General features: G+C 36.8%; 1 protein-coding gene across 1 annotated transcript in view; it reads left to right on the top strand.

Moving 5' to 3' along the window:
* Window positions 1-5,345, top strand: part of aamp (angio associated migratory cell protein) — a 7,801-nt gene extending 2,456 nt beyond the window's left edge. Inside the window, exons 4-11 of the mRNA XM_015391989.1 lie at window positions 115-254; window positions 421-565; window positions 1,084-1,167; window positions 3,582-3,697; window positions 3,775-3,860; window positions 3,937-4,027; window positions 4,120-4,274; window positions 5,071-5,345. Of these exons, the coding sequence (XP_015247475.1) occupies window positions 115-254; window positions 421-565; window positions 1,084-1,167; window positions 3,582-3,697; window positions 3,775-3,860; window positions 3,937-4,027; window positions 4,120-4,274; window positions 5,071-5,146 (893 nt within the window). The 3' untranslated portion in view covers window positions 5,147-5,345. The remainder of the gene's footprint in view (window positions 1-114; window positions 255-420; window positions 566-1,083; window positions 1,168-3,581; window positions 3,698-3,774; window positions 3,861-3,936; window positions 4,028-4,119; window positions 4,275-5,070) is intronic.
* The last annotated feature ends 6,936 nt before the right edge of the window (window positions 5,346-12,281 follow it).

Raw genomic sequence — 12,281 nt, 5'->3', positions numbered from 1 at the left:
TTAGAACAGTTCCAGCAACGTACCTCAACAAAAATAAATAAAATAGATAAATAAAACATTTTAAAATATCCTGTCCCCAAAATGTTTCTTCTTTTTTTTTTTCGGACTTTGTAGGCCACAAAGATTCAGTGACATGTGCCATGTTCAGCCACGACTCATCTCTGGTGGCTTCGGGGGATATGAGCGGTCAGATTAAAGTCTGGAAAGTGGAAACTAAAGAGGAGATCTGGTCGTTTGAAGTGGGAGATCTGGAGGTAAGGTTTTGAGTGCAGAGAGTCATTGGATCCCTTGAACGCGCTCAGTTTTTACATGTTTGAATCATTGTTTAAAATGAACATTTCAAAAAGTATCAAAAGCATAAGATGAGGACAGGAAGCTGGATAGTTTCTGTATTCAGGTGTAAATTCATCTCTTCCTCAGTGGTTGGAGTGGCATCCCTGCGCTCCTGTGCTGCTGGCGGGGACCAATGATGGAAACGTTTGGATGTGGAAGGTCCCAGCAGGAGACTGTAAAACCTTTCAGAGCCCTGGGTGTCAGGCCACCAGTGGACAATTCCTTCCTGATGGTGAGAAAGCGAAACTGAACGCTTCGATGCTTAGAGAAGTGAAGAAAGATAACAGGTGTTGATTTTAAACCGCAAATTAAACTGGACAATTACAAAGTCCATAATTGTCTGTATGATCTTCAAACCCACCTTCAATTTAATGGATTCTGTTTGGAGGAATGGGCCAAAATGCCAGCAAAACCTTAAACACGCCCAAGTAATAGTCTGAAGGAAATTCAACTTAAAATCTCTGGATTAAAAAAAAAAAAAATCCCTTAAATAAGGGAGTATTTTGGGAATCCTAAACTTTTTAAATAAAAGGTTTGTGTCATTTTCTATACTGTATCTGAAAATCTGACTTTAACTGTACTTTTACATAATTGTGATGCAAAGCTCATGTTTGGATTAAATTAAGATCTAAATCTTGAACCTAAATGGATGTTCAATAAATTCACCATCTGAAGCAAAAATGGTTTCTCCTCTTCATGTCTGATGCTGAAACGCCGTCGTGTTCTCTGTTCTCTGACGTCTTCCTCCAGGTAAAAGAGCCGCTGTGGGTTATGAGGATGGAACAATAAGACTGTGGGACCTGAAGCGTGGAAATTCAATTCATGTCATTAAAGGTACTGTACGACATACGGCAAGCCAAATGATGATTTAACGGTGAATCATGGCAAGCTCTTTGTATACATGTTTGAAGTAATTGATACTGATAATTTACTGCTTGCCATACCCTCTTTGCAAACCAAGCTGTATGTCGCTGCTTTAATAAAAGCATAAATATGCATAACAGAGGTGCTGCATGCTGGTCGCACATATGCTAGTTTTCCAGATAAAACAAGTGAACTTTTATGGTGTGACTACAGTTATTTTTCTTATGCTCTTCTTCTTAAGTCCACCCTTACTCTACAGTCTCTTAATCGTTCTTGTTCATATATTTTTTTAAATCAGGGCCGGGTGATGGGCTTCTGGAAGTACCTTTGAACAGGGCGTGCTGCGAAAATGTTTTTGTTTTCTTTGGACAAAAGACCTATGAGCCTATATGCCTATTTAAAATACAATAAAAATAAGTAAGTAAATAGATTGAGATTCACTAGTTTACTGTCATTTACACTTCAGTGCACACAACCAGGGTCTGTATTACACAGACATCATAAGTTCTCAGGTGAATATGTGCACTGTTAATTAAACTTCACTTCAGATTTGGTCAGCTGGCATGAACCTGAGTCACTGTGTTTATGTCACACCTGACTATTTTCTCCAAAATTTACACAAAACACAAGGAAATAATTATATTATACTGTTTAAACGTTATTGAACAGTCCTCCACATCCATTACACAAAGAACACAGGATGAAAATAACAATCTAAAATACTATGGTTGGATTAAACTGCACGAATAGATATAAAAGTGTGCAGCGGTACCATGCTCTTACTTTGAGCTACAGAAGGCATCCTCAGTTACAAGTGTCCAAATGTTGAGGGTGCGCTCTGAGGTCGTGGTGATAAAGTCGCTCATGAGTGGATGAATCAGAAATGCGTTTCTGTGCCATATTTTCTCCTAAATTCTGTCAGTAGACTATTTGAATTTACTAGTCCACAGCCGTGAGCAGGATAGCCCTTTTCTCTGCGACCAGTGGATTGTTTGACGTTGCCATGACAACATAACTTCTGTGAATTTGATTAGGCCCCAAAATATTTAAATAAAAGTACAAATACACTTAAAGGTGCTGTAGGAGACCTTGGAAAAACGGTTCAGGCAAGCTATATTTTGAACATGCACAACCATGCCTCTCCCTTCAGACCACCCCTCGAAACCACGCCTTCAAAACACATAACTATGGATGCAGTTCGCTTATCTGGGAGCTGGCAGGAAGACACGCATGAACTGATATTTTTCAGGTGGACTTTCTTACTTCAAAATGGATTCAAACTACTTTTTAACCCACTGATCATAGCAAATATAGCTGCCATTGTTACAGGCAAAGAAAGGATAAGTTAGCTCCACCCAACGCGCATCAGACCCACTTTTTCCACCGTGCAGCCAAAGCAGCAAAGATGCTTTAGCCGTACATCAGAACTAAACATCAGAACTAAACAGTGGCTAGCTTCCAGCCATGACGTCCTGCACAACAATTAGGGGGTCGAATCGTTCATCTGTCAGGGTACGCGCACAGGGGGAGGAACAAGCAGATGACCATGATTGACGTGTCAGGAACCAATCGTGTACAACGATTGGTTCCTGGTTTATTGATTGATGGATGTTACTCATTGATTTCTCACTGTAGCGGGGAGCATTTATTTTATTTTCACTTCCAGACCTTCTATTTCACTGCTTGCTAAGCGGCTGTGGGGAGATCTTTAAGCCACATGGTAAAAAATGTGTCAAAAGATCTCCTACTGCACCTTTAATGGTAAAATAGAAATTGTCAAAATGATTTCCCTACATATTCATAAGAAATGTTTAAATTAAATTCTTTTCCTACCAAATCCGATTAATCAACTTTTTTTTTTTTTTTTTTTTTTTTTTTTTTTTTTTAAATCTCTTATGTTTCAGAATTAAAATGACAAAATTAAATGCATTTCTTACAAAAACTAGCTTTTATTTCAGCCACCCTTTTTGGGAGAGGACATAAATTTAAAGGGCAGAATTCCAAGCTGTGAAAAATGTCTGCAGCTTAGTGGTGTAATTTTAAGTACACATCTGAAAACTGATGGGACTGATTGTACCCTGAGCTGAGAAAAAAAAACAGCCTAGAAAAAACTAAAATTAAATCTTAATAAACTTTTATAATTTTGTTAACTTTGTTCAAATAAACCCGAATTTCCCCACTAAATACCAGGTTTATTTTGTTTTCTCTTTTCCTTGATAAAGAGTTGTCAACCAAACTGATTTACACGTATTACGCTTCTACTTACAACAGATTTCACTTATGAAGAATTATAATTATGCTAAATAAATGCAAATTAACAGGCGGTTAATTTTAGGAGTGAAAAAAGATGTGATTTTAAATGAAATGAAAGTGTTTTCTCAAAGGTCACGATGGACACAAGGGGGCGCTGACCTGCCTCGCATTCAACAAGGATGGCTCCCTCATGCTGACGGGTTCAGTGGACGGATGTGCCAAGCTCATTAACACCACCACAGGCAAGGTGGGTCACAACAGAAAACATTAAAAGGGGGAAATGGATAGTTTTAACTGCTTCGCTTAGTAAAGTTGTGCTTCTAGGTTGTTGGCGTGTTTTCTGTGGAGGCAAAAGGATCAAAAGATGAGGAAGAATCCAATTCTGTCGAGTCTGTGGGATTCTGCAACATGTAAGATGATAACCAGATTTCCAAATCAGACGCAATCCCCTTAGCATCTTACAATGGTGTGTTGTTGTATTTGCAGCCTGCCTCTGGTAGCTGTGGCTTATTTGGATGGGACTCTGGCTATATATGACCTTTCTTCACATGTGCTGAGGCACCGATTCCAGCATGAGGTAAGAACGAGCTCCTTTAGTTTGATTCGCATTTAAAACTCCAAACCTGTTTTTGGTTGCTTTTTTTTTTTACCATTTTCTGGGTCTTTTAGGCTGGGATTGTTCATCTGCAGTGGGAGGAGTCTTCTTCGGTGGTGTCCACCTGCTGTCTAGACGGAGCGCTGCGTTTATGGGACGCTCGTTCTGGAAACTTATTGTCGGAGTACCGCGGCCACACCGCAGAGATCCTCGACTTTACTATCAACAGGTACGGCTGCCTCCAAGTACCTTCTAATTGGGTCCAGAACGCCATCTTTTGAACTTGGTGCATAACGACACAAAACAAAAAAAAAGCAATTTTTTTAATGTAAGTATAAATGAGATTTAAAAGGTATTGTAGGGGATTTTCGTAAATTTGTTAAGTGAACTCAGTTAAGTGACCATTTGGACAGATGATAAGTACTTTTTACTCCCCGTTGGTCACATAACTCCTCCTCCTTATGGGATTTGCTGCCGCTGTGACAGCAAATCCCATAATGCTTTGCGAGAAGAGCTCTCCTTGCAAAGCATTCTGGGGTATATCTGCCTCTTCTGAGGCCTTTCTTCTCATACACTTCATGGACACTTTTTCTCTTACGACCCTCGGCCATTTTCAAAGAACCGCGGTGAGAAAGTTGAGCTTCAATGACTGTCTGAAACCGTAGCTCACCCCAGATATACGCCTGAAAATGCGCATGCATAGAAAAAGATAGCTAAATGGGGACTAGCATGTAGGGCGGCCTTACGTAAACATTTAACCGGAATGATTGACAATTAGGAGGACCACTTATTTAGATGATCCACCCGGAGAAAGAAAATCCTTCACTATACCTTTAAGCAAAGAAGCAGCAAACAATGTTGAGGTGGATGTCACATTTTGACCCTCCACACCGTTTAAACAGAAGATGGAAAAAGTAAAGTCAATAACTAATGAGGGGAATAATCAACATATTGTTTTTGACCTTCTGTTGCTCTTAAATGAGAATAAATTTGATTACATCCTGGTTGTCCTCGTGTCTCCTCAGGGAAGCGACTCTTGCTGTAACTGCTTCAGGAGACAACCAGGCCAAAGTGTTCTGCCTCCAAAGACCTGATCGATAAAAAAAAGGCTGAAGAAGAAAGGAAGAGCATCACAGCAAATAGACAATTTCTGTTTTCACTCCCTGGAGAAGGGATTTTCTTTTCCTACAGGAATTTTAGAAGCAGAGGCCCCTTTATTTCATTTTTATATAAATGCATCCTGAAAGACAGATAAAAATGTATTTATCTTTCTAATGATTAAATGATTCTACTGATGAAAAGAATATTTTTTTCCTGTAGTGCATCACTTCCAGCTCTGTCACAAACTCAATTGTAAATACAGACAAAATAAAACAAAACTATCTGTTCTGGGCCATTCAAAGCTTTTATATTCATCCAGGGACTGCTTTGTGTCTTATGTTTGTTCTCCCATCTATTTTTGTAGCTTTATGGGATAGAGATGTATCCCAAAGACGCACAAACTAAGGCTGGAGGGCACAGTTGTTAGGTTATGGGTCATGTTAACATGGTAAATTGGTTAGAAAATACTGCGCACAGTTCAGTCTGTGACTCTTAAGTGCTTCTATAGCCTTCAGTTTCAGCTGAAACGTTTGCTTTTTATTAGATAAAGCTAAAAGGAGGAGTTGAGTTGATCTAGAGATGACAACCCCCTCAGCAGAGGGAGTTTTTTTAAAGCTACATCTACATTAGATGTGATTAAAGGAAGACTGAATCAGACAATGAGTTTGAAAAGCTCATATAATTTATTTAGCTCTTTATAATTCAATAGAAAGGCAGCACCATGTGCTTTCAGTAGTCAGAACATCAAGTTAGAAGGATTTTAATGTTGTTTTATAAACTCCACTTCTGTCTCTGTCAGTCAGCGAACCTAACTTTTAGATTGAAGTGATCTGAAGAACTCAGGACTGCTCCGAGTAATTAGGCACAAATGGAGATCAGAGGTTGGGGGGGGGGGTTAATTTGTTCAACTAAGAAGCAGCTGAGGGAATTACAGATGTATAGGTGCATCTCAAAAATATAATGTTTAATTTTTTTTTTTTTTTTACATCCTTTTTTGTTTTTTTAACTTTATTTCTGAAAAGAAAAAAGATTTTCTCCAGAAGTTAGCATATATATACTTGCAGTGGTGGATGAAGAATTAAACAGTACCGTAGTACTTGAAAAAAAGTATTGATACTCCTAGTCAAATCTTGCTCAACTACAAGTAAACGTTACGGTCAAACATCTACTCAATTTAAAGTACTGAAGTACTAACTTTTGAAAACACGTTTTCAAAAGTACATATATATATATATATATATTTAAATGTTGAATATGAGCACATTTATGCTTAATTTTCAGAGTAACTTTGTAACCTTGTAACTTTCAGAAACCACCTAATTTATCTGTGCTTAGAACCAAGAACTTCCGCATAAAAATGCCACAAATGTAGTGGAGTAGAAAGTACAATATTTTACTTTGAAATGTTATAAGTACCCCCCAAAAATGACTCCAAGTAAAGATACTCAAAAAAAAAGTAATCAATTAAATGTACTCTGTTACTTTCCACTCATGTATACATGGGAGTATTGCTGCTAAAGTGAGGGAGAAAAAAATTGGGAGTGTATTTCCCCCCCCTTCCTCACCAAGTCAGTAATGTTGAGAATAATGACGAAATATAGTTTGGTAAATAAACTTGATTAAAAAAGGTTTCAAGAATTAAGTTGATAATGTCAGTGGACGTGAATAACGATCAACATCAGCTTGATCGCACAACATTTTAGGCCTACATTCTCTAAAATTAACAAAGCTTTTTATTGACATTTAGACTTTGTTGACATTTAGACTTTGTTGACATTTCGACTTTGTCGACATTTTGACTTTATTGTCATTTTAGCTTTGTTATCGTCATTTTGGCTTTGTTAATATTTCGGCTCTGTTGATAATATTTCGGCTCTGTTGATAACATTTTGGCTTTGATGACGACATTTCGGCTTTTATCACAACATTTTGGCCTTATTTTTAACATTTCTGTATCGTTCATGACATTTCGGTGTAGGTATCTACATTGGCTTTGATGGCGATATTTTGGCTGTGTTAGCATTTCGGCTCTGTTGACGACATTTTGGCTTGATGAAGACATTGTTTTTTTTTTTTTTTACAGCATTGTGGCTTTGTTCACGACATTATGGCTTTATTTTTGACATTTCGGTATGGCTTTGTTGGCGATATTTTGGCTGTGTTAACATTTCGGCTCTGTTGACGACATTTTGGCTTTGATGATGACATCGGGTTTTTTGATGACATTTCGGCTTTTTTTCACGACATTGCGGCTTTTAACACGACATTTTTGCTTTATTTTTGAAATTTCTGTATTGTTCATAACATTTCGGCTTAGGTACCTACATTGGCTTTGTAGGCGATATTTTGGCTGTGTTAGCGTTTCGGCACTGTTGACGAAATTTTTGGCTTTGATGACGACATATCCAGATTTCGGCTCTGTTGATAACATTTTGGCTTTGATGACGACATATCCAGTTGTTTTTGATGACAGTTCATGTCATTTTGGCTTTATTTTTGACATTTCTTTTATCATTCATGACTTTTTGGTGTAGGTATCTACATCGGCTTTGTTGGCGATATTTCGGCTGTGTTAACATTTTGGCTCTGTTGACGACATTTCAGTTTTTTTGTTTTTTTTTTTTACAACATTTTGGCCTTTTCCACGACATTGCGGCTTTCTTCACGACATTTTGGCTTTATTTTCGATATTTCTGTATTGTTCATGACATTTCGATGTAGGTACCTACATTGGCTTTGTTAACAATATTTTGGCTGTGTTCTCGACATTTAAGCTTTACTGACTTGGTGAGGAAGAGGGGGGGAAACAAATCACTGTGGCAATTGTACACCATTGTACATAAATTAGCAGTAAAAGGGAGAGAAACCTCAATCTTGGTGAATACAGTGTTCCAGATGGTGTTAATAGCAACATCAAGCCACAAGTGGGTGTTTCTGGGTGTTGTTTACAAACATATTTTTGGAAGGTTTAGTGGAAAGGAAAAGTGCGGAAGGAAAAGAAACCATTCGGACAATCAAGATCCAAAGAATATTTAAGAATCTGGAGGATTTACAATAGGTGGACCTGACCTGGATTCCTTGCATCACAACCACTACTAGGAGATGTAACTAGGGCTTAGCTGTCTTGTTCCTTAAACAAAAGGGGAGATTTAAAGAGTTTGGCTTGTGCTAAAGAGGAAAAAAAAAAGACGTGACTTCAAGTTATCCTTATTCTTTCTTTTTATCTTATTAAATGTTAGTATATTAAAATGAAGGTCCAAGAATCTGGTGGAGTTGAGAGGTATGATGTGTTTCCTGGTTGTCTGGTCTGACCCATTCCTCTTTTATCAAAGCTGAGAACATCCATTCAACTACCATGAGAGTGGTGATAAGAGAACTCCATTAAAACTGACATTAATCATCTTGACTCCTTGCTTTAAGATGTATGTCTGTGTGTGTGTGTGTGTGTGTGTGTGTTGGGGGGGTCTATCCTTATATAATTGAGATCCGTTGGGGGATCTTCGTTTGTGTAAACATATTACCGGAAGAAGGCCTCTTTGAGCGAGTCCTGCTGTGAGAAAAAGGGGCTGTTGTTCTTGATGACGCATTTGTGTCACTTAACAGCCTTGTTCTGTGTGCCTTAACGTCAGAAAATAAAGCTTTGAGTCAGTTTCATTTCCCACTTAAAGGGACGATAAACACACTCATCTGCATCTTTATTGGATCCTACTGTTAAACTGTCAGCTATAAGAAGCAGACAATTGATTAGTTCAGTATGGTAGAAAGGCAACAGTAGCTCAAATAACCACTTGTTAATGTCTGGGGTATGTGGGATGCCGTCTCTAAATGCAAAATACACCAAATCTTAAAGCAGAAGGCTTGCAGCAGAGAAACACCTTGACGGCTCCCTCTGCTGTCAGATGAGAACAAGAAACTGAGGTGACAATCTGCAACTGCTTGGCAGTATAGCACCAGAACACATGGTCAAAATTAAAAAGTCTTGATTTCAGCTAAAACTGTTCAAATTTACTGTAAGAATAAAGAGTGAAAGGTGAGTAAGGAAATACTTTTTCAGCATTTCAGGCACTGATACATAGCTGCAGCCTCCTTTAGTTTAGTAGAATTGGGATATGTTGTACATTTTACACCGGATCTACCCAAATATTGTTTCCCCAGCATAGTGTGCCTACTGTCAGCCTTATTTGTGTTTGAACCCCCCCCACTTCCTCTTGGCTGTTCAGAAAAAAAGGAAACCGTCAGTGGGCATCCTGTGCACAAGTGCTTTTTCCTTGTGCCATTGTACACACAAGTGTAAAGGTAACTGTCCCAGAAAGACTGTACAGCTCCTCCATTTTTTTTTACAGCATTCATCTGTAACCCTGCTATAAACAAAATGTGTGTTTCACATAAATAAAGGTGAAAGAATGGTCAACTGTATATGATCAAATGTGCTCGCACAACACTCGGCAGAGTCGCAACAGGACACAGGGAAAAATGATACCTGTCAGATGTAGTTTACACAGAGAGCAGGGTATTTCCCTCCACTGTCTCAACACAGCGTCTTCTCTTGTCTCTGTTTACATCATCGGTGTGTTCCATTTTTGCACGAGGAGTTCTTCACAAGTTTAGAGTAGTCAGAGAGAAAAGAGTTGTTTTTTTTTATCTCTTTTTGTCTCATGCTGTAAGATTTTCTATAGGTTGTGGATCTGATTTCTGGTATATTCTTAAAGTAAAAGTTTTTCTTTTTTAAGAACCTTTTCCATGTTGATTTTTACCTGTTGTTGGCAAGGTAAACTTTATTTATATATCACCTTTTACGAGATAAAATCCAAAATAAAACACGAAAAATTGAATATGATAAAAACAGCAAACATGCAACATCATACAGTTTAAATAAACATGTTAACTGTACAAGAATAAACACCAGGTTTTTCTGTTTTTTGATTAAAAATAACCAAATTTCCATTTAAAATGATTTTTAAGGCTTCAAAGCACCCTCCCCTACTGCATCCTTCCCAGGGCTTTAAAAGTAAAACAGGCTCACAGTATGACAGCACCTCAAACATTCTCCAGCACATTCCTTTTTTGTTTAATTTCAAAGTCTTTTGTTGCAACAAAAAACAGTCTAATTTTACCAATGCTTTCAAATTCAGTCAATGAGTATGACTTTTTTTTTAAATAATAAAAAATTGCTACATTTTATTATGCTAGAAATCAAGTATTTTGTTTTTCCTATTAATTTGTTCAATATAAACTGTTACACAAGTCTAATCAAATTTGACTAAATATGTAATATTTTTCCATATTTTGTGAGAACAGTAAGAATAAAAATGCTCCAAGAAGCTAATGTGCTTTTTAGAATCATATATTTTACTCAATGTGTTAGAAGGAGCCTTTCGAAATATAAAGTAATTAATCAACATCACTATTCAGGATGGATTAGTTAAGAAACTAATTTATTATTATAAGAATGATGTAGGACAAGAAAACCAATAGTTAGATGCTTTGGTTGTTTTTTAATTTCACTATATCTTAAACTTTTTCTGTCTAGGATTTATGCAGTTATGGTTAGAGGTTTTGTCTAATAACCTTTTGGGAAAAAATCCAAAACTGCAGTTTCTTAGTAAGCCAGGGTTAATTAATCTTATCATTTTACATTTTTCTGCAATAGACAAAAATAAACCAGATTAGAGCTCTGTTTAATCGTCGTACAGGGACTGGATTTCGGGGGAAATCAATAATGCTCAGCCTCTTCATGTTGTGCTTTTATGTCCAGCCTGTCCTCCTTGCATTGTTTCTTCTCAAATTCTCCAAGTCTCAGGAACATTTCTGTTTAAAAGCTTTATCTGACCGCAGCTTATTCATCTTTTCCAGGACCCGGTCTGTTCCAAACTATCATAGAAGGGGAGGCCTCTGTGTTTGGCTTACAAAACAAGCTCTCTGCTGCTCTTCTATCCAACTTTCTGTTTAAATATCAGATGTCTGTGACAGCTGTTATGAATTCAGGTGTATACATGTATGGATTTATAAGCGCTGTTCACCCTTGGGGCAAACAAAAAAGAATCAAGTAGTTGTCAGCTTCATACAAATCTATTCTTTCCCAACAGCCTGCAGGAATTTTTAAGAGGTTTGTTCAATTTATCAATAAAACTCTTGGTTTTTTAACCATAAATTGCTTGAAAATCATGTTTTCATGATTTTTTTCATGAAACAAATCAAGTTTTGTTTTTTATGTAATAATTGATATATTGTGTTATATAACTTCTATATTAGCATTATATATATATATATATGCATATATACATATTTATAAATATATAATGTTCAATGAATAAGAAAAAGCTTATCCCTTCAAATAAGATGTAGACAAAAAAACTTTCAATATAGGAAGAATATAATCCCTTTACTTGAAATTATTTATCTGTATAATCTACTTTTTTTGTGCCCAACATAAAAAAAAAAAAAAACAATTTCTAGCTAGGAAAGGCCCACAGTGATTCTTTTGTGCCCTTTTCTGACAGAACAAACTGTCACTGGTATAGACTTAATAGACGGTGTGGAATTAGTTACAATATACACACTTTCTATCTACACTAAAGAAGATTCCCCCACCTCAGCATTCTAAATGGCTTGAGCAGCTCCAACAGCAGGCATGTCTGACCTACTTTCTGGTTAATTCATCGAAATATTACTTTATTTTCGTGGAGGTACTTATGGTTAGTTAATTGCCAGAAGGTTTATTTGCCAAACTTGCTAAAAATGCTATTAGGCCGCTTCTATTTCACTGATTTCCGGTTGATAATGAATTTAAAGCTAAAATTGTTTTCAATCACAACTCATTAATTAAGAAAGAGGAAAAATATATTTTCATATTAGAAAAGGTCGGCTTCAATAATTTCTATCTTATCATTAATTAGTTTTCTCTTTACTCTGGTTATTAATTCCTAATGTAAACATTTTCTACTGATTCTGAATTCTGTACGTTTTTCATATAAAAAGAAAAAAACTGCTAATCTGAAGGCATCATACTAAAAATCATCCTTTTTTTCCCCCTCTGCATCACAGCTTAATGACAACACAGAATAATTTCTAGTGATGTCAAAAATGAGAAAAAAGTACAAAATTCTGAGATAGTCTGATGGTCTGATGGTCGACT

This window comes from Cyprinodon variegatus, unplaced genomic scaffold, assembly GCF_000732505.1.
Source record: "Cyprinodon variegatus isolate N-32 unplaced genomic scaffold, C_variegatus-1.0 Scaffold568, whole genome shotgun sequence".
Classification (NCBI taxonomy): domain Eukaryota; kingdom Metazoa; phylum Chordata; class Actinopteri; order Cyprinodontiformes; family Cyprinodontidae; genus Cyprinodon; species Cyprinodon variegatus.
The sequence above is the reverse complement of the archived record's forward strand: the minus strand, read 5'-3'. Positions and strand labels throughout refer to the sequence as shown.